Source organism: Pristiophorus japonicus, chromosome 13 (genome assembly GCF_044704955.1).
Source record: "Pristiophorus japonicus isolate sPriJap1 chromosome 13, sPriJap1.hap1, whole genome shotgun sequence".
NCBI lineage: Eukaryota > Metazoa > Chordata > Chondrichthyes > Pristiophoridae > Pristiophorus > Pristiophorus japonicus.
Window position 1 is genome coordinate 91,229,032 of NC_091989.1, and position 22,059 is coordinate 91,251,090.

General features: G+C 49.8%; 1 protein-coding gene and 1 long non-coding RNA gene across 9 annotated transcripts in view; one reads left to right on the forward strand and one right to left on the reverse strand.

Annotated features, from left to right (window-relative positions):
* LOC139278696 (L-fucose kinase) overlaps positions 1 to 22,059 on the forward strand; it is a 427,721-nt gene that overhangs the window by 363,232 nt on the left and 42,430 nt on the right. For 6 of the 7 annotated variants that reach the window (XM_070897748.1, XM_070897747.1, XM_070897751.1 and 3 more), the window contains 5 exons: positions 607 to 802; positions 1,659 to 1,786; positions 7,250 to 7,351; positions 9,486 to 9,656; positions 15,081 to 15,154. In XM_070897748.1, the coding sequence (XP_070753849.1) occupies positions 607 to 802; positions 1,659 to 1,786; positions 7,250 to 7,351; positions 9,486 to 9,656; positions 15,081 to 15,154 (671 nt within the window). The remainder of the gene's footprint in view (positions 1 to 606; positions 803 to 1,658; positions 1,787 to 7,249; positions 7,352 to 9,485; positions 9,657 to 15,080; positions 15,155 to 22,059) is intronic. The other variant, XM_070897753.1, reaches the window with a different exon arrangement.
* Positions 1 to 22,059, reverse strand: part of LOC139278699 (uncharacterized) — a 91,883-nt gene that overhangs the window by 27,625 nt on the left and 42,199 nt on the right. The gene's annotated exons all lie outside the window — the stretch shown is intronic.

Here is a 22,059-nt window from a genome sequence, read left to right on the forward strand (position 1 = left end):
CTATATAAATGCAAGTCAAGTAGGGATGGGCAATAAATGCTGGCCTTGCCAATGTCACCCACATCATACAAACAAATAAATGACAGAAGCGTGTTTCAGCCACACCTGGCACTGTGATAGAATCGACTCCTATTCAGGGCTGGTGTACATTCAGTGAGCTGAACCTCCATCACCTGGGAGGGCCGACAGGGCCTCGGTTTAACATCTCATCCGAAAGACGGCACTTCCGACAGTGCAGCACTCCCTCCGTGCTGCACTGGAGTGTCAGCCTAGATTATGGCCTCAAGTCTCTGGAGTGGGACTTGAACCCATGACCTCTGACTCAGGTGAGAGTGCTACTCATTGAACCACGGCTGAGGAAGCTGCAGGGACTTAGCAGTGCTTGGCACTGTGTGGCAGGGTCTAGACTCGGGTGAAGAATGGGCACTGGGGTAACAGAGGGCGACTAACAGGTTTGTACCCCAATGTGAGTCCGTCCCTTCGGGAGAAGTGTCAAGCCATAGCGGGCCTCGGTGTATAATGTAAAAGGGTTTTTGTTGTGAGCACATAACAGACAGCTATGAATTGTCCTCCGCTGCTTGTTACACATTCTCTCCCCCCTCACAGCTGTCCATTTTCTTCGACATCTTGCTCTGCATGGCCCGTCACACTCGTGAGGACGTCTTTGTGAATAAAGCGAGCCGGATTCTGCAGAGCAGCGACATCGTGAACCCCACCACGACAGACAGCAGTGACACGGCCATCATGAGGAGTGCCAGAGCTGTGCTGTGGCAGGAACTCCGAGGCATTCCTGTCACCGTGGGTGAGTAAAACTCGCGCTTGTGCCTTGTGTATTTGAGTTCCTGTCTTTCATCACTCCTCTCCTTGCTGCAGTTTGACTTTCCACTTCTCTTATCTCCCCAGTTACATATAAACATACAAAAATATCCATATGGTTCAGCTCCACCCTGGACCTGTCCTAGTCTGTATGTTTCACCTCCACCCTGGACCTGTCCTAGTCTGAATGGTTCAGCTCCACCCTGGGACTGTCCTAGTCTGTATGTTTCACCTCCACCTGGACCTGTCCTATGTATGGTTCAGCTCCACCCTGGGCCTTTCCTATGTATGGTTCAGCTCCACCCTGGGTCTGTCCTATGTATGGTTCAGCTCCACCCTGGGCCTGTCCTAGTCTGAATGGTTCAGCTCTACTTGGGCAGTGCTCTTAACTGGGATTTAAAATTCTGGCCACCACACATGTGCATTTACATAGCCCCTTTTGCAACCTCAGGATGTCCCAAAGCGCTTTACAACCAATGAAGTACTTTTGAAGTGTAGTCACTGTTGTAATGTGGGAAACGCAGCAGCCAATTTGTGCATAGCAAGCTCCCAGTGACCACTGTTTAAATTAATAACCAGATCGTGGAGAACTCCCCTGATTGTCTTCGAAATACTAGCATGGGATCTCTTACGTCCGCCTGAGAGGGCAGACGGGGCCTCAGCTTAACGTCTCATCCAAAAGACAGCACCTCCGACAGTGCAATGCTCCCTCAGCACTGCACTGGAGCATTGGATTATGGGCTCAAGTCTCTGGAGTGGGATTCCAACCCACTACCTTCCGAGGCAAGAGATGAGGATGAAGCTGAAGCTGACGCAGTAATGATATTTGTTGTGCTTTTCAGCCTATGTAGCTGATGGTTGCTACGACTACATGAGCTTGTCGGCAGATGATCACATCCGGAACCTGAGCCGGAGGGGGAGCGTGCCCAGCGGTTTCGTGGACCGTCACATTACGCACTCTGAGCTGACTGTATGTAACGCCCGCCTCTACACTACGCAACCTGTCAACATTACAGCTGCATATTCTTCCCTCCTCCCATTCCTCTCCTGGCATCTGCGCAAATAGTCCAAACTCACAACCCACCATCTAACCTCTCCCTACAGCTCAGTGAGCGGGTGTCCCGCATGGAGTGCTGCTGGGCCATAGGAACAGGTCAGTCAGCCCCTCGAGCCTGTTCCCACATTCAGTTAAATCATGTCTGAACTGTATCTCTACCCCGTTTACCCACCTCTGATCCATATCCCTCGATATTTACCCACCTTTGAACCATATCCCTCGCCCATTTAAAAATGAGATGAGGAGAAATTTCTTCTCTGAGGGTTGTAAATCTGTGGACTTGGCTGCCTCAGAGAGCTGTGGAAGCTGGGACATTGAATAAATTTACGACAGAAATAGACAGTTTCTTAAACGATAAGGGGTTATGGGGAGCGGGTGGGGAAGTGGACCTGAGTCCATGATCAGATCAGCCATGATCGTATTAAATGGCGGAGCAGGCTCGAGGGGCCATAATGGCCTACTCCTGCTCCTATTTCTTATGTTCTTATGTTATACCCTGCCTAACAAAAATATGTTGATCTCAGTGTTAAACATTTCAATTGATCCCCAGCATCCACAGCCTTTGAGAGGGGTGAGTTTCCACTCCCCTTAATGTGAGAGGTGCATCTTATTTCACTCCTCAATAGCCTGGCTATAATAAGACTGTGCTCCCTTGTTCTGGATTCCCCATCACTGTAAATAGTTTCTCTCTGTCTACCCTATTGAATCCCTTTATCATTTTAAACACCTCAATTTGATGACCCTTCAACCCTCTAAACTGGAGGGAATACAAACCAAATCAATGCAACCTGTCCTCATCCTTTAACCCTTGTCAGGGTATCATTCTGGTGAATCTATGCTACACCCCACTGAATGCAATACTCCAGACTGGGTCTGACCAGGGCTCTGCACAACTGTAGCATCACTCCCCACCGCCCCCCCCCCTCTCCGTACTCCAGCCCCCTTCAGATAAGGGCCTTCATTCCATTAGCCTTTTTGATTACTTTTTGTACCTATGCACTAATTTTTAGTTATCTGTGCACATGGAAAACAAAATCTTTTGCTCTTCCACAGTTTCTCGACTCTCCGATTTGTCTTTTTTGGGTCGAACATGGACGACCTCACACTTCTGATCAATGAGCTCCATCTGCCTTATTTTGCCCACTCACTCAATCGGTCTGTGTCTCTCTCTAACCTGCTCCTCCCATCCACGCAACTTGTGCCTCCCAATCTTGTGCCTTCTGTAAACTTGGATATACAATTCTATCAGGCCGAAATTGCCCTCCACCCCTTTTGCGGCAGATAATTTGAATTGTGGCGAATTACCGCCAGTACAGATGGGGTGGGGAATAGAGGGAAATTGGGCACTTTTGACTGCAAAAATGAACGTGGTGGTGTTAGGGGCGGCTGCAGGGTGGAAGTGGGTCGGGAGCGAGGTGGATCGCGGACTGTGTCGTCAGCGCCATGCTGAGCACGTCAGTGGGACACCGGCATGCCGCATCATGCTGACGCGTAGCAACGTCCTTCCCCTTCATTTAAAGGGGAGGGTCACTGCGAGGCCTCCTTGGCACCCACTGGTTCGAATGCAGAGACGGCCGACTAATAAAACAAAATGGCGGCTGCGGCGGTTTGTGCGCCTTCCCCTTTAAGAGTGAACGCGCCGCCCAGTCACTGTTAGCTTCCCACCGCACGAAGCTGTCAGGGGCACCAAGCAGCGGCGGCTACGCTCCCGTGGGGCAATTTCCCCCGCCGGGGCAGAAAAGGGATCACCACCAATCGGTAAGGGGTTGGGTGCGCGGCCGACAACAGGTCAGAGCGCCGGGCGGGGTGGAAACACGGGGCGAGGCGGAACCTGTTTCTGCTGCTCTTGGCCCGGGGGAAATTCTGGATGGGTTGCACCATCCGCCTGTCTCTGGTCGGAAAGGCTTTCCCGCCCCATTACCGCCAACAGGCCTTAAAAAAAGGGGCAATTTCGACCTATACCTTCATCTAAGTTATTAATATGTGTGGTGAAAAGCTGAGGCCCCGGCATAGCTCCCTGGGAGACACCACTTGTCACATCCCACCAGTCCTTACCCTACTCCGTCTCCTACCTCCCAATAAATTAGCAACGCGCGTCATAAGGTTACCGACAATTTTGAGGACTCTCAATTTTGCAAATAATCTCTTGTATGGAACCTTATTAAATGCTTTTGAAAACCCTTCTCCCCCATTTTAATGGCCTCCTCAAATAATTCAACTGGATTAATCAGATATAACCTACCCTTCACAAAGCCATGTTGGCTCTCTTTGATCAGCTGATACTGTCCAAGTGCTCAGACAGTATGTTTCTGATGATAGATTGCAGTAACTTTCCCACAACTCATGCTGGGTAATTTGATGTCTCCCTCCCTTCCTTCTTAAGGAATGGAGCGACCTTTGGAGAGCGGAAGGGCCCGAATTCTTACTCCCGCTTGGTCTGTGCTAAGTTTGCATGCCATCTTTGACTGTGAACATGAGCTGAACATCTCATGCTAGTAAACATAGAAAATAGGTGCAGGAGCAGGCCATTCAGCCCTTCTAGCCTGCACCGCCATTCAACGAGTTCATGGCTGAACATGAAACTTCAGTACCCACTTCCTGCTTTCACGCCATACCCCTTGATCCCCCGAGTACTAAGGACTTCATCTAACTCCCTTTTGAATATATTTAGTGAATTGGCCTCAACTACTTCCTGTGGTAGAGAATTCCACAGGTTCACCACTCTCTGGGTGAAGAAGTTTCTCCTTATCTCGGTCCTAAATGGCTTACCCCTTATCCTTAGACTGTGACCCCTGGTTCTGGACTTCCCCAACATTGGGAACATTCTTCCTGCATCCAACCTGTCCAAACCCGTCAGAATTTTAAACGTTTCTATGAGGTCCCCTCTCACTCTTCTGAACTCCAGTGAATACAAGCCCAGTTGATTCAGTCTTTCTTGATAGGTCAGTCCCACCATCCCGGGAATCAGTCTGGTGAATCTTCGCTGCACTCCCTCAACAGCAAGTATGTCCTTCCTCAAGTTAGGAGACCAAAACTGTACACAATACTCCAGGTGTGGCCTCACCAAGGCCCTGTACAACTGTAGCAACACCTCCCTGCCCCTGTACTCAAATCCCCTCGCTATGAAGGCCAACATGCCATTTGCTTTCTTAACCGCCTGCTGTACCTGCATGCCAACCTTCAATGACTGATGTACCATGACACCCAGGTCTCGTTGCACCTTCCCTTTTCCTAATCTGTCACCATTCAGATAATAGTCTGTCTCTCTGTTTTTACCACCAAAGTGGATAACCTCACATTTATCCACATTATACTTCATCTGCCACGCATTTGCCCACTCACCTAACCTATCCAAGTCACTCTGTAGCCTCATAGCATCCTCCTCGCAGCTCACACTGCCACCCAACTTAGTGTCAGCCGCAAATTTGGAGATACTACATTTAATCCCTTCGTCTAAATCATTAATGTATAATGTAAACAGCTGGGGCCCCAGCACAGAACCCTGCGGTACCCCACTAGTCACTGCCTGCCATTCCGAAAAGTACCCATTTACTCCTACTCTTTGCTTCCTGTCTGACAACCAGTTCTCAATCCACGTCAGCACACTACCCCCAATCCCATGTGCTTTAACTTTGCACATTAATCTCCTGTGTGGGACCTTGTCGAAAGCCTTCTGAAAGTCCAAATATACCACATCAACTGGTACTCCTTTGTCCACTTTATTGGAAACATCCTCAAAAAATTCCAGAAGATTTGTCAAGCATGATCTCCCTTTTACAAATCCATGCTGACTTGGACCTATCATGTCACCATTTTCCAAATGCGCTGCTATGACATCCTTAATAATTGATTCCATCATTTTACCCACTACTGAGGTCAGGCTGACCGGTCTATAATTCCCTGCTTTCTCTCTCCCTCCTTTTTTAAAAAGTGGGGTTACATTGGCTACCCTCCACTCGATAGGAACTGATCCAGAGTCAATGGAATGTTGGAAAATGACTGTCAATGCATCCGCTATTTCCAAGGCCACCTCCTTAAGTACTCTGGGATGCAGTCCATCAGGCCCTGGGGATTTATCGGCCTTCAATCCCATCAATTTCCCCAACACAATTTCCCGACTAATAAAGATTTCCCTCAGTTCCTCCTCTTTAATAGACCCTCTGACCACTTTTATATCCGGAAGGTTGTTTGTGTCCTCCTTAGTGAATACTGAACCAAAGTACTTGTTCAATTGGTCTGCCATTTCTTTGTTCCCCGTTATGACTTCCCCTGATTCTGACTGCAGGGGACCTACGTTTGTTTTTACTAACCTCTTTCTCTTTACATACCTATAGAAACTTTTGCAATCCGCCTTAATGTTCCCTGCAAGCTTCTTCTCGTACTCCATTTTCCCTGCCCTAATCAAACCCTTTGTCCTCCTCTGCTGAGTTCTAAATTTCTCCCAGTCCTCAGGTTCGCTGCTATTTCTGGCCAATTTGTATGCCACTTCCTTGGTTTTAATACTATCCCTGATTTCCCTAGATAGCCACGGTTGAGCCACCTTCCCTTTTTTATTTTTACGCCAGACAGGAATGTACAATTGTTGTAATTCATCCATGCGTTCTCTAAATGTCTGCCATTGCCCATCCACAGTCAACCCCTTAAGTATCATTAGTGTTTCTCTATGGAAGGTGATCAGACCTCTGATCGTCTCTTCTTCCCAATGGGGACAAATCCGGTCTCAGTATTGTCATTGCAGACAGATGACATAATCATCACCTGATTTATGTCTGGATCGAAATTAACCAACCAGATGTTGAGCATTTTAAATTTTTGTATCAGTTTCGAAACACATTCGGTCGGAGGCTCCTGGGAGACCTTGCGAGCTCGCCCACCTCGGCCACGATCTAACGGGCGCTGGTAATTCTCAGCCTCCCTCTTTCTCCTCATCACCAGATAGGAAGCGAAGGAAAGGGAGGCCCGAGCTACCCCATGCTCGGATAGTGATTAACGTCTCCCCACACACCCCAGGATTGATCTGATGTCTCTCCACCATTGGCGGCCGTGCCTTCAGCTATCTAGCCCTAAGCTCTGGAATTCCCTCCCTCTCTACCTTCTCTCCTCCTTTAAGACTCTCCTTAAACCCTACCTCTTTGACCAAGCTGTGTAATATCCCCTTATATGGCTCGGTGTCACATTTTGTCCTGTGACGTGCCTTGGGCTGTTTTACTGGGTTAAAGGCGCTATATAAATGCAAGTTGTTGATGTTGCTAGCGCTGCTAAAATCCAAGATGAACTTGGGATTCATTTTATTGCTTAAAGCTGGCGCAGTCAGTTTGAGGCAAAACTAAAAGATGAAGTGTACAATCTTTCACGACTTTTGTTTTATTTTTTAAGCACCCTGCTCTGTTGAACGAGAACTGTTCTGTCATCAATAGCCTTCTGGATGGGGAGGTCAGAGTCGAACCAAACAGTGTTGTCCAACACTGCCACCTACAGGTAAAACTCAGGCTGTGACCGAGTCCCATCATAGAATATTGTTCCTGAGTATTTCTTCTGCGTCCACAATTACTCCACTCACCTATATTTAAATGACATAGAATTTACGGCACAGAAACAGTCCATATGGCCTAACAAATTTCTGCTCCCACCTTATTTCATCTCACCCTATCAGCATATCCTTCTATTCCTTTCCCCCTCATGTACTTATCCAGCTTCCCCTTAAATACATCTATGCTGTTTGCCTCAAACCACTCCTTGTGGTAGCGAGTTCCACATTCTAACCACGCTCTGAGAGAAGAAGTTTCTCCTGAATTCCTTTTTGGATTTATCAGTGACTATCTTATATTTATGACCCCCTAATTTTGGATTCCCTACAAGTGGAGACATCTTCTCTACATCTACCCTATCAAACCCCTTCATAATTTTAATGATCTCTATCAGGTCACCTCTCAGTTTTCTCGTTTCTAGAGAAAAATGCCCCAGCCTGTTCATCCTTTCCTGATAGTTATAACCTCTCAGTTCTGGTACCATCCTTGTCAATCTTTTCTGCGATTTCTCCAGTGCTTCGATATCCTTTTTGTGATGTGGAGATCAGATATGCTCAGTGAAGGTATGCCAAAGAAAGTGTGGGAAGAATAAGGTTCTGCTAATATTTTGGTAAAATGGGACTTACTGTTGCAGTTAGTTGACTGACCTTTCACGTGTGAGACAGGTGAAATCCAGCCAAGATTGCAAGGAAGCCAATACACTGTCCTGGCTGGCTGCAAGAGGCTGATCAATCTGGGAGCCTGATTTGAAGGATTTCTTCACTAAGCTGTGAATCTATTCAGTCATTAGCTAAGCTGTACAGACCAGGAAGGCCTGAGGTCCCACCCGCTGGTTTGGGCTAAGGTAGCTGGCCTCAGACAGCAAGAGTGCTGTCCTTCTGTATTACCACTGGATTAGAGCGAAAATTGGCCCGAGTTTCTGCTGCTTAATCCAATCCGCTGAATCCTGCTGGGTAGTGTGGGCACTGAGGGGGGGTAGGAGGGGGTGAATAATGCTCCTTTGAGTCGAGGGTGTCTGCCGCCTGCAAAAGAAGAGGTCACTTCCTGCACTGTCGGGAGTCCCATAGGATATTTTACATCCACCTGAGAGGGCCTGGATTTAACGTCTCATCTGAATGACGGCACCTCTGACAGTGCAGCGCTCCCTCAATATGGCACGTAAAGGTCAGCCTAGAATGTGGGCTCAAGTCTCTGGATTAGGACTTAGTGAGGGGAGAAATCAGCCGAGGCTCCTGCTCCTCATTGCTATCCGGGGACTCCTTCAGGAATGTGCGGGTGTATGAAGACGGGGTGAGGCTCCCCTCTCCTCTCTCCCTGGGACCGGGCAGCTTGTTGACCTTCACTAGAGCTCACAAATGGAGCATGATCACGCTGGTGTGGTGCCAGGAGGCTGGTAGCACATACAGAACAGTGTCACAGCGTGATTCAGCACCTTGGGGACAGGAGAGGAGAAAAGGAGATGAAATAGGGCAACAAAGCAGCAAGTAACAGTAAGTAGGTTGATTCCGGGGATGGGGGGGTTGACTTATGAGGAAAGGTTGAGCAGGTTGGGCCTCTACTCATTGGAATTCAGAAGAATGAGAGGTGATCTTATCGAAATGTATAAGGTTATGAAGGGGCTTGACAAGGTGGATGCAGAGAGGATGTTTCCACTGATAGGGGAGACTAGAACTAGGGGGCATAATCTTAGAATAAGGGACTGCCCATTTAAAACTGAAATGAGGAGAAATTTCTTCTCTGAGGGTTGTAAATCTGTGGAATTTGCTACCTCAGAGAGCTGTGGAAGCTGGGACATTGAATAAATTTAAGACAGAAACAGACAGTTTCTTAAACGATAAGGGGTTATGGAGAGCGGGCAGGGAAGTGGAGCTGAGTCCATGATCAGATCGGCCATGATCTTATCAAATGGCGGAGCAGGCTCGAGGGGCCGTATGGCCTACTCCTGCTCCTATTTCTTATGTTCTTATGTAACATGAAACAGACACGTTACAAACAGGGGCCGGTTCTAGACTGCTGATCAAGTTCTGATATTGAGCCTGGGTTTGTGAAGGATGTTCCATGCTCTGGTTATTGTGTTTTGTCAGGGGTCCATTCATGTAAGGTCTGGTTGTCTTCTGTCGGGAGTTGATCTGATGTCGTCAGCTGTGCTCCGACAGTACCAGCTCAGTGATGTAATCATCCAGGGACACCACATCCGGCTGAGGGGCCTGAAGCTGAAAATTTTCAGCATCACGGGACGCCGGGATGATCTGCAGGTGTAGTATATGCTAGTCAGTTACTAACTGTATTAACTCTACCTTGAAGAATCCTGCCGTGTTTGGGGATGAAGAATGTCAGCGTTTATGACATTCAGTGCCAGGTATGGTGCACTTAAGATGCAGAGTAAAGTTCCCTCTAGTCTCTGCAGCACTCTGCCTCAGCCCCAACCTCAGCCCCTTACTGCAGCAAAGGTGGCATTTCCAACTCTCGCTCTCCTGTGACCTGTTTAGTGCCAAATTGTCTCGCACTTTGGGCATTTTTGTGCACGTTCCTTTGGACAGTATTCTGAATCTTCCCGTGGTCAGCTAGTCTGCTGGCACTCACTTTCCGGGACACACGTGGATGAGATTCGGAAGGACCTCCGTGCCAGTCAGACCACAGTCCAGCAAACCTTCAGGAGGCAGAGGGGCCAAATCGGAGGGGAAAGAGTCGAAGTACACATCACATGGATCCCTCCAACCTCCAGATTGATATACCATTGTTTCTTCTCACACACTATGGGCGAATCTTGCTGGAAAAACAACAGAATGTTAATGATGCACGCAGCTATTAACGTGCAAATTGTCCCACAAATTCAGGGATGAAACGATACATCATGGGTTGTGAATCTCCAGAACTTGCGGGTCGATTTACGTCGCTCGCCATTAATTCGACCTTAGCCTCCCCATTATTTGTAAGAACTTGCTGGCGCTGCACATTAATTGCCCATTAAACGTGCAGCAGTAAGTACCCTGTTAACAGCGTAACCATTGTTAATGCAATGTCAAATCAATCTCTCTGGCTCAACCAGGGAACAGTAAAATCTGTGGAGTCATAAGAACATAACATAAGAATTAGGAACAGGAGTAGGCCATCTAGCCCCTCGAGCCTGCTCCGCCACTCAACAAGATCATGGCTGATCTGGCCGTGGACTCAGCTCCACTTACCCGCCTGCTCCCCGTAACCCTTAATTCCCTTATTGGTTAAAAATCTATCAATCTGTGATTTGAATATATTCAATGAGCTAGCCTCAACTGCTTCCTTGGGCAGAGAATTCCACAGATTCACAACCCTCTGGGAGAAGAAATTCCTTCTCAACTCGGTTTTAAATTGACTCCCCCGTATTTTGAGGCTGTGCCCCCTAGTTCTAGTCTCCCCGACCAGTGGAAACAACCTCTCTGCCTCAATCTTGTCTATTCCTTTCATTATTTTAAATGTTTCTATAAGATCCCCCCTCATCCTTCTGAACTCCAACGAGTAAAGACCCAGTCTACTCAATCTGTCATCATAAGGTAACCCCCTCATCTCCAGAATCAGCCTCTTGAATCGTCTCTGTACCCCTTCCAAAGCTAGTATATCCTTCCTTAAGTAAGGTGACCAAAACTGCACGCAGTACTCCAGGTGCGGCCTCACCAATACCCTATACAGTTGCAGAGGGACCTCCCTGCTTTTGTACTCCATCCCTCTCGCACTGCAGGCCAACATTCCATTCGCCTTCCTGATTACCTGCTGCACCTGCAAACTAACTTTTTGTGATTCATGCACAAGGACCCCCAGGTCCCTCTGCACCGCAGCATGTTGTAATTTCTCCCCATTCAAATAATATTCCCTTTTACTGTTTTTTTCCAAGGTGGATGACCTCACACTTTCCGACATTGTATTCCATCTGCCAAACCTTAGCCTATTCGCTTAACCTATCTAAATCTCTTTGCAGCCTCTCTGTGTCCTCTACACAACCCGCTTTCCCACTAATCTTTGTGTCATCTGCAAATTTTGGTAGACTATACTCTGTCCCCTCTTCCAGGTCATCTATGTATATTGTAAACAGTTGTGGTCCCAGCACCGATCCCTGTGGCACACCACTAACCACCGATTTCCAACCCAAAAAGGACCCATTTATCCCGACTCTCTGCTTTCTGTTAGCCAGCCAATTCTCGATCCATGCTAATACATTTCCTCTGACTCCGCGTACCTTTATCTTCTGCAGTAACCTTTTGTGTGGCACCTTATCGAATGCCTTCTGGAAATCTAAATACACCACATCCATCGGTACACCTCTATCCACCATGCTCGTTATATCCACAAAGAATTCCAGTAAATTAGTTAAACATGATTTCCCCTTCATGACTCCATGTTGCGTCTACTTGATTGCACTATTACTATCTCGATGTCCCGCTATTTCTTCCTTAATGATAGCTTCAAGCATTTTCCCCACTACAGATGTTAAACTAACCGACCTATAGTTACCTGCCTTTTGTCTGCCCCCTTTTTTAAACAGGGGCGTTACATTAGCTGCTTTCCAATCCGCTGGTACCTCCCCAGAGTCCAGAGAATTTTGGTAGATTATAACGAATGCATCTGCTATAACTTCCGTCATCTCTTTTAATACCCTGGGATGCATTTCATCAGGACCAGGGGACTTGTCTACCTTGAGTCCCATTAGCCTGTCTAGCACTACCTCCCTAGTGATAGTGATTGTCTCAAGGTCCTCCCTTCCCACATTCCCATGACCAGCAATTTTTGGCATGGTTTTTGTATCTTCCACTGTGAAGACCGAAGCAAAATAATTGTTTAAGGTCTCAGCCATTGCCACATTTACCATTATTAAAACCCCCTTCTCATCTTCTAAAGGGACCAATATTTACTTTAGTCACTCTTTTCCAAAGTATATATCGGTAAAAGCTTTTACTATCTGTTTTTATGTTTGCGCAAGTTTACTTTCGTAATCTATCTTTCCTTTCTTTATTGCTTTCTTAGTCATTCTTTGCTGTCGTTTAAAATTTTCCCAATCTTCTAGTTTCCCACTAACCTTGGCCACCTTATACGCATTGGTTTTTAATTTGATACTCTCCTTTATTTCCTTAGTTATCCACGGCTGGCTATCCTTTCTCTTACCGCCCTTCTTTTTCACTGGAATATATTTCTGTTGAGCACTATGAAAGAGCTCCTTAAAAGTCCTCCACTGTTCCTCAATTGTGCCACCATTTAGACTGTGTTCCCAGTCTACTTTAGCTAACTCTGCCCTCATTCCACTGTAGTCCCCTTTGTTTAAGCATAATACGCTCGTTTGAGACACTACTTCCTCACCCTCAATCTGTATTACAAATTCAACCATACTGTGATCACTCATTCCAAGAGGATCTTTTACTAGGAGATCGTTTATTATTCCTGTCTCATTACACAGGACCAGATCTAAGATAGCTTGCTCCCTTGTAGGTTCTGTAACATACTGTTCTAAGAAACAATCCCGTATGCATTCTATGAATTCCTCCTCCAGGCTACCCCGTGCATTTGATTTGACCAATCGATATGTAGGTTAAAATCCCCCATGATTACTGCCGTTCCTTTTTCACATGCCTCTATTATTCTCTTGATTATTGCCCGCCCCACCGTGAAGTTATTATTTGAGGGCCTATAAACTACGCCCACCAGTGACTTTTTCCCCTTATTATCTCTAATCTCCACCCACAATGATTCAACATTTTGTTCATTAGAGCCAATATCATCTCTCACTACTTCCCTGATATCATCCTTTATTATCAGAGCTACCCCACCTCCTTTCCCTTCTCGTCTATCCTTCCGAATTGTCAGATACCCCTGTATGTTTAATTCCCATTCTTGGCCACCCTGCAACCACGTTTCTGTAATGGCCACCAAATCATACCCATTTGTAATGATTTGTGCCATCAACTCATTTACTTTATTTCGAAAGCTGCGTGCGTTTAGGTAAAGTGTTTTAATACTCGATTTTAAACTATGATTTTTAGTTTTGACCCCTCCTGCAGCCCCTTTATATTCATACATATTGTCCCTTCCTATCACCCTGTGGTTTACACTTACCCCAGTGCAACTCTGCTCTGTTGCCTCCTGCCTTTTGCATTCTTTCTTGGGGGTCCTGTTCATCTGCGCTCTCACCCACTCTAACTAGCTCAGAGCCCTCTCCTGGGTTCTGAATACTCCTCGCATTGAGGCACCGAGCTTTCAGGCTTGCCTTTTTATTACACTTTGACCCTTTTTGTTTTTTGCCTTGGGTTTCTCTGCCCTCCACTTTTACTCATCTTCTTTCTGTCTTTTGCTTCTGTCTCCATTTTGTTTCCCTCTGTCTCCCTGCATTGGTTCCCATCCCCCTGCCATATTAGTTTAACTCCTCCCCAATAGCACTAGCAAACACTCCCTCTAGGACATTGGTTCCGACCGTCCGGTTTGTACTGGTCCCACCTCCCCCAGAACCGGTTCCAATGCCCCAGGAATTTGAATCCCACCCTGCTGCACCACTGCTCAAGCCACGTATTCATCTGCGCTATCCTGCGATTCCTACTCTGATTAGCATGTGGCACTGGTAGCAATTCTGAGATTACAACTTTTCAGGTCCTATTTTTTAATTTAGCTCCTAGCTCCCTAAATTCATCTTGTAGGACCTCATCACTTTTTTTACCTATATCATTGGTACCAATGTGCACCATGACAACTGGCTGTTCACTCTCCATTTTCAGAATGCCCTGCACCCGCCCCGAGACATCCTTGACCCTTGCACCAGGGAGGCAACATACCATCCTGCAGTCTCGGTTGTGGCCGCAGAAACGCCTATCTATTCCCCTTACAATTGAATCCCCTATCACTATCGCTCTCCCAATCTTTTTCCTGCCCTCCTGTGCAACAGAGCCAGCCACGGTGCCATGAACTTGGCTGCTGCTGCCCTTCCCTGATGAGTCATCCCCCTCAACAGTACTCAAAGCAGTGTATATGTTTTGCAGGGGGATGACTGCAGGGGACCCCTGCACTACCTTCCTTGCACTGCTCTTCCTGTTGGTCTTCCATTCCCTATCTGGCTGTGGACCCTTCACCTGCGGTAAGACCAACTCGCTACACGTGCTACTCACGTTATTCTCAGCATCGTGGATGCTCCAGAGTGAATCCACCCTCAGCTCCAAATCCGCAACGCGGTCCGTCAGGAGCTGGAGGCGGATACGCTTCCCGCACACGTAGTCGTCAGGGACACCGGAAGTATCCCTGAGTTCCCACATGGTACAGGAGGAGCATATCACGTGACCGAGCTCTCCTGCCATGACTTAATCCTTAGATACACTTAATTTGGCGACAACAATGTTAACGGGATACTTATTGATATAAAAAAGAAAAAGAAAAGCTACTCACCAATCACCAGCCAATCACTTTCCCCTTTGGCTGTGACGCCACCTTTTGATTCCTTTCTACTTCTTTTTTGCTTTTTCTCCCGGCTGCAGCTGTACAAGTTGGGCCTTTATAGGCCTCACCACGCACCCCGGACTCGCGCTGCTCGAACTGCCGATCCTCCTCCGACGTTGGGCCAACGTGCTGAATACAAGTCCAACCCTTTCTGGACGTGTTGTAACCCGTTACTTTGCCTGTCCCGACCTGCTCCGAACCGTGGATCTAATCATGCTTTGTGATCTCTCTTACAGGTGCCTTTCGCCAGTGACTCCTCAACCTTCCTGAACGTTCCGTGGTCCGAGTTCTTTGAAAGGACGGGAATCAAGTAAGGCTGGTCCACGCTTGCTTGCCGCGCACTGTTTGAAAAAGGCGTCAGAAGTTTTATGGTCGCACAGGAGGAGGCCATTCGGCCCATCGTTCCCGTGCCGGCTCTTTGATCGGGTGATCAAATTAGTCCCCCTCCCCCGCTCGTTTCCTACATCACTGCTAAGTTTTCCTTTTCAAGTATTAGCCCGGTACCCTTTAGAAAGTTACTGTAGAATCAGCAGTGCATTACAGGTCAAAACAGCTCGCTGTGTAAAATCTCCTCATCCACCCCCGCACAATCCCTGCCCCCACCTCATCCCCGACCCTACCCCCCACACCACCCCCATCCCACCCCACCCCAACCCCGCACCACCCCCATCCCACCCCACCCCAACCCCGCACCACCCCCATCCCACTCCACCCACCCCCGCACCATTCCCACCCTCACCTCACCTCCCCCTCCCCCTGCACCATCCCCACCCCACCCTACCACCCCACCCCACCCCCGCACAATCCCCACCCCCCACCTCATCCCCGACGCTACCCCCCCATCCCACCCCCACACCATCCCCACCCTCACCTCACCTCCCCCTCCCCCTGCACCATCCCCACCCTACCTCACCTCCCCTACCCCCGCACAATCCCCACCCCCACCTCATCCCCGACCCTACCCCCCGCACCACCCCCACCCCACCCCACCCCGCACCATCCCCACCCCACCTCACCTCCCCCTCCCCCCGCACTACCCCCACCCCACCTCATCCCCGACCCTACCCCCCGCACCACCCCCACCCCACCCCACCTCACCTCCGCCCCCTCCCCCGCACCACCCCCATCCCACCCCACCCCCGCACCATCCCCACCCCACCTCACCTCCCCCTCCCCCCGCACCACCCCCACCCCACCCCACCTCATCCCCGACCCTACCCCCCGCACCATCCCCACACCACCCCCACCCCACCCCACCCCACCTCATCCCCGACTCTACCCCCCGCACCATCCCCACCCCACCTCACCTCCCCCTCCCCCCGCACCACCCCCACCCCACCTCACCTCCCCCTCCCCCCGCACCATCCCCACCCCACCTCACCTCCCCCTCCCTCCGCACCACCCCCACCCCACCCCCCGCACGTCCCCTACCCCGCCCCCCCTGCACCACCCCCACTCCCGCCCCCACCCCGCCTAACCCCCACATCTGCCCCACTCCCACCCCGCCTAACCCCCGCCCCCGCACCCCCCCCACCACCACCCCCCCGCACCACCCCCACCCCCGCCCACACCCCGTCCCCACAACCCCCCCACCCCTCCGCCCCCACCCCATCCCCATCCCCATCCCCACCCCGCTCCCGTCCCGCTTCTTTTGCTGATTACCTTAAAGGGGCGATTCTGCGAGGCAGGACCTGGCGAGCAACCAGCTCACGTTGGCAATCCGCCTGTAATATCCGATTATGTGTTTACTGAGTGTGATGCTCATCAGTGAGGCAGGGTCTCCCTAACCTTACCTTAAAATGCCTCTCCCTGTCTGCTTCCCTGTATCAACCAGCATACTGTGGTCAAAGACGGCCAGAGATGAGGTGCTACCAATTGTATTCCATAACTTTTTCTTAAAAATTCATCCTGGGGAGATGGGCATCGCTGGCGAGGCCACCACTTATTGCACATCCCTAGTAGCTCTTGGTTGAGAAGATGGTGGTGGGCCTTCATCTTGACCAGCTGCACTCCGTGTGGTGAAGATACTGTGCTGTGCTGTTGGGGAGGGAGTTCCAGGATCTTGACCCACTGACGATGAAGGAACGGCGATATATTTCCAAGTCAGGATAGTGTGTACTTTGGAGGTGGTGGCGTTCCCATGCACCTGCCCCCTAGCTCTTCTAGGTAGTGTAGGTCGCAGGTTTGTTGGCGACCTGAGACGAGTATACGAGGGACCTGAGTTACCATTCTCTTCCTGTTCAGGACTGAGCCTGATACCCTGACTGAGAGTGGCAGCATTCCATCGGGGAGAAGCTCAGTGGCACCATTGAGGGAGACTGCCATTGGAATCTGGCTCCCACTGTCTGGGCTCAGGCCAGGAAAATCACTCACCAACCACTGGCAACATTTTATTTTCGTTTACTTTTTTCTACGTCCTCCCCCCCACCCCCCCCCCCACAAAAGTGTTCTTCCATTCTCGCGCCCCTTCCATTCCAAAATCTCCATAGTGGGGAGCTATTTCACAGGTGCCCACTAGTATCTCCCACAGGTAACCATTATACATGTGTGCACCATGGTCAATGAGGCTATCACAGCTAATTCTGATCCTGATCCTGGTCATGGTCCTGATCACGGACCTGGTCCTGATCCTGATCGTGGACCTTGGTCCTGATCCTGACCTTGGTCCTGATCGTGATCCTGGTCCTGATTGTGATCCTGTTCCTGATCGTGATCCTGGTCCTGATCGTGGACCTGGTCATGATCCAGGCCCTGGTCCTGATCGCGAACCTGATCCTGATGCTGATCCTGATCGCGGACCTGGTCTTGATCCTGATCGCGGACCTGGTCTTGATCCTGATCGTGGACCTGGTCTTGATCCTGATCCTGGTCCTGACCGCGGACGTGATCCTGATCCTGATCGCGGACCTGATCCTGATCGTAGACCTGATACTGGTCCTGATCGTGGATATGGTCCTGATCGTAGATCTGATCCTGGTCCTGATCCCAGTCCTGATCGTGGACCTGGTTCTGATCATGGACCCGGTCCTGATCCCGGTCCTGATCGTGGACCTGATCCTGACCCCGGTGCTGACCCCGGTCCTGACCCTGGACCTGATCCTGGTCCTGGTCCTGATCGTGGAGCTGGTCCTGATCCTGGTCCTGATCTTGATCCTGATCGCGGACCTGGTCCTGATGCTGATTCTGATCGCGGACCTGGTCCTGATTCTGATCGCGGACCTGGTCTTGATCCTGATCGCGGACCTGGTCCTGATCCTGATCGCGGACCTGGTCTTGATTCTGATCGCGGACCTGGTCTTGATTCTGATCGCGGACCTGGTCCTGATCCTGATCGCGGACCTGGTCCTGATCGTGGACCTGGTCCCGATCCCGATCGTGATCCTGGTCCTGATCGTAGACCTGGTCCCAATCCTGGTCCCGATCCTGGTCCTGATCGTGGGCCTGGTCCTGATTGTGGACCTGGTCCCGATGCTGGTCCTGATCCTGGTCCTGATCGTAGACCTGGTCCTGATCATGGACCTGATCCTGATCATGGTCCTGGTTCTGCTCCTGATTGCGGACCTGATCCTGATCGTGGATCTGGTCATGATCCTGGTCCTGACCATGGACCTGGTCCTGATCCTGGTCCTGGTTCTGCTCCTGATCGTGGACCTGGTTCTGATCCTGATTGTGGACCTGGTCCTGATCGTGGACCTAGTCCTGATCCTGGTCCTGGTTCTGCTCCTGATCGTGGACCTGGTCCTGATCCTGATTGTGGACCTGGTCCTGATCATGGTCCTGGTCCTGATCACGGACCTGGTCCTGATCCTGATCGCGGACCTGGTCCTGATCCTGACTGTGGACCTGGTCCTGATCGTGGACCTAGTCCTGATCCTGGTCCTGATCCTGATCATGGACCTGATCCTGATCATGGACCTGGTCTGATCCTGATCCTGGTCCTGATCATGGACCTGGTCCTGATCCTGATCATGGACCTGGTCCTGATCCTGATCCTGGTCCTGATCATGGACCTGATCCTGATCGTGATCCTGATCCTGGTCCTGATCACGGACCTGATCCTGATCGTGGTCCTGATCCTGATCGTGATCCTGGACCTGGTCCTGATCGTGGACCTGGACCTGGTCCTGATCTTGGACCTGGTCCTGATCGTGAACCTGGTCCTGATCCTGGTCCTGATCATGGACCTGGTCCTGATCCTGGTCCTGATCATGGACCTGGTCCTGATCCTGATCCTGATCATGGACCTGGTCCTGATCCTGGTCCTGATCATGGACCTGATCGTGATCCTGGTCCTGATCCTGGTCCTGATCGCGGACCTGATCCTGATCGTGGTCCTGATCCTGATCGTGATCCTGGACCTGGTCCTGATTGTGGACCTGGTCCTGATCGTGATCCTGGTCCTGATCGCGGACATGATCCTGATCCTGATCGTGGATCTGGTCCTGATCATAGACTTGATACTGGTCCTGATTGTGGACATGGTCCTGATCGTAGACCTGATCCCGGTCCTGATCGTGGACCCGGTTCTGATCATGGACCCGGTCCTGATCCCGGTCCTGATCCCGGTCTTGATCATGGACCTGATCCTGACCCCAGTCCTGACCCCAGTCCTGACCCTGGACCTGATCGTGGATCTGATCCTGGACCTGATCCTGATCCTGGACCTGGTCCTGATCTTGGACCTGATCCTGGACCTGATCCTGGTCCTGATCGTGGACCTGGTCCTGATCGTGGACCTGATCCTGATCCTGTCCTCACCCACATACTCGTGGGCCCCAGCAGGAATGACTGGCTAGCAATGAGCAGAAGGGACCTTGGTCTCGCTTACTATGGGGCGCTGAGGCCAATGTAGGGCCCTTACTGCCTCTTGCCTGAGATCAGTTAGCTCAGACTGGGGTCAAACCTTCCTGATCACTGATTAAACTGAGCCATAGGGGCTGGAAATTAAAACAAAAACAGCAAATGCTGGAAACACTCAGCAGGTCAGGCAGCATCTGTGGAGAGAGAAACAGAGTTAACCTTTCAGGTCTGTGACCCGTGGTCAGAACTGGAAAAGTTAGAGATGTAACATATTTTAACCAGGTTTCGGGGCAGGGAAAGGGGGGAGGGGAGGAAAGAGTGAAAGGGAGGGTCTGTGATAGGGTGAGAGGCAGGAGAGATTAAATGTTGCAAATGGGCACGGCAGAATCATCAACAGTTGCCGCTTGAAAAAATAGGAGCAGCAGCTACGCTCTGAAATTGTTGAACACAATGTTGAGCCTAGAAGGCTGTAAAGTGTCTAAACGAAAGATGAGGTGCTGTTCCTCGAGCTTACGTTGAGCTTCATTGGAACAGTGTAGGAGGCCGAGGTCAGAGAGGTCAGAGTGGGAGTGGAGCGGGGAATTAAAGTGACAGGCGACCGGAAGCTCGGGATCACGCTTACGGACTGAACGGAGATGTTCTGCAAAGCGGTCACCCAATCTGCGTTTGGTCTCCCCAGTGTAGAGGAGACCGCATCGTGAGCAGCGAATAGAGTATACTAAACTGAAAGAAGTACAAGTAAATCGCTGTTTCACCTGGAAGGAGTGTTTGGGGCCCTGGATGGTGGGAAGGGAGGAGGTAAAAGGGCAGGTGTTGCATCTCCTGCGCTTGCACGGGAAGGTGCTGTGGGAAGGGAAGGGGGTGCTGGGGGTGACGGCAGAATGGACCCCAATGTGCCGCAGAGGGAGCAGTCTCTTCGGAATGCTGAGAGGGGAGGAGAGGAGAAGATGTGATTGGTGGTAGGATCACGCTGGAGATGGCGGAAATGGCGGAGGATGATCGTTGAACGTGGAGGCTGGTGGGGTGAAAGGTGAGGACAAGGGGAATCCTATCGTAGTTCGTGAGAGGGACGGGAAGGGGTGAGAGCAGAAGTGCGGGAAATGGTATAGACACGGTCGAAGGCCATGTCAAGCACAGTAGGGGGGAATCCTCGGTTGAGGAAAAAGGAAGCACTAGTATGGAAGGTGGAATTGTCAGAACAGATGCGGGGGAAATGGAAAAACTGGGAGAATGGAATGGAGTCCTTAAAAAAGGAGGCAGACAAAAAGCAGGAAACTATAGACCAGTTAGCCTAACATCTGTGGTTGGGAAACTGTTGGAGTCCGTTATTAAAGAAGCAGTAGCAGGACATTTGGAAAAGCAAAATTCGGTCAGGCAGAGTCAGCATGGATTTATGAAGGGGAAGTCATGTTTGACAAATTTGCTGGAGTTCTTTGAGGATGTAACGAACAGGGTGGATAAAGGGGAACCAGTGTATGTGGCGTATTTGGACTTCCAGAAGTCTTTTGACAAGGTGCCACATAAAAGGTTACTGCACAAGATAAAAGTTCACAGGATTGGGGATAATATATTAGCATGGATAGAGGATTGGCTAACTAACAGAAAACAAAGAGTCGGGATAAATGGTTCATTCTCGGATTGGCAATCAATAACTAGTGGGGTGCCGCAGGGATCAGTGCTGGGACCCCAACTATTTACAATCTATATTAACGACTTGGAAGATGGGACCAAGTTTGCTGACGATACAAAGATGGGAGGAAAATCAATGTGTGGGGAGGACACACAAAATCTGCAAAAGGAAATAGACAGTCTAAGTGAGTGGGCAAAAATTTGGCAGATGGAGTATAATGTTGGAAAGTGTGAGGTCATGCATTTTGGCAGAAAAAAAATCAAAGAGCAAGTTATTATTTAAATGGAGAAAAATTGCAAAGTGCTGCAGTACAGTGGGACCTGGGGGTACTTGTGCATGAAACACAAAAGGTTAGTATGCAGGTACAGCAAGTGATCAGGAAGACCAATGGAATCTTGGCCTTTATTGCAAAGGGGATGGTGTATGAAAGCAAGGACGTCTTGCTACAGTTATACAGGGTATTGGTGAGGCCACACCTGGAATACTGCGTGCAGTTTTGGTTTCCATATTTACGAAAGGATATACTTGCTTTGGAGGCAATTCAGAGAAGGTTACTAGGTTGATTCCGGAGATGAGGGGGTTGACTTATGAGGAAAGGTTGAGTAGATTGGGCCTCTACTCATTGGAGTTCAGAAGAATGAGGTGTGATCTTATCGAAACGTATAAGATTATGAGGGGCCTTGACAAGAGAGAATGTTTCCACTGATAGGGGAGACTCGAACTAGCGGGCATGATCTTAGAATAAGGGGCCGCCCATTTAAAACAGAGATGAGGAGAAATTTCTT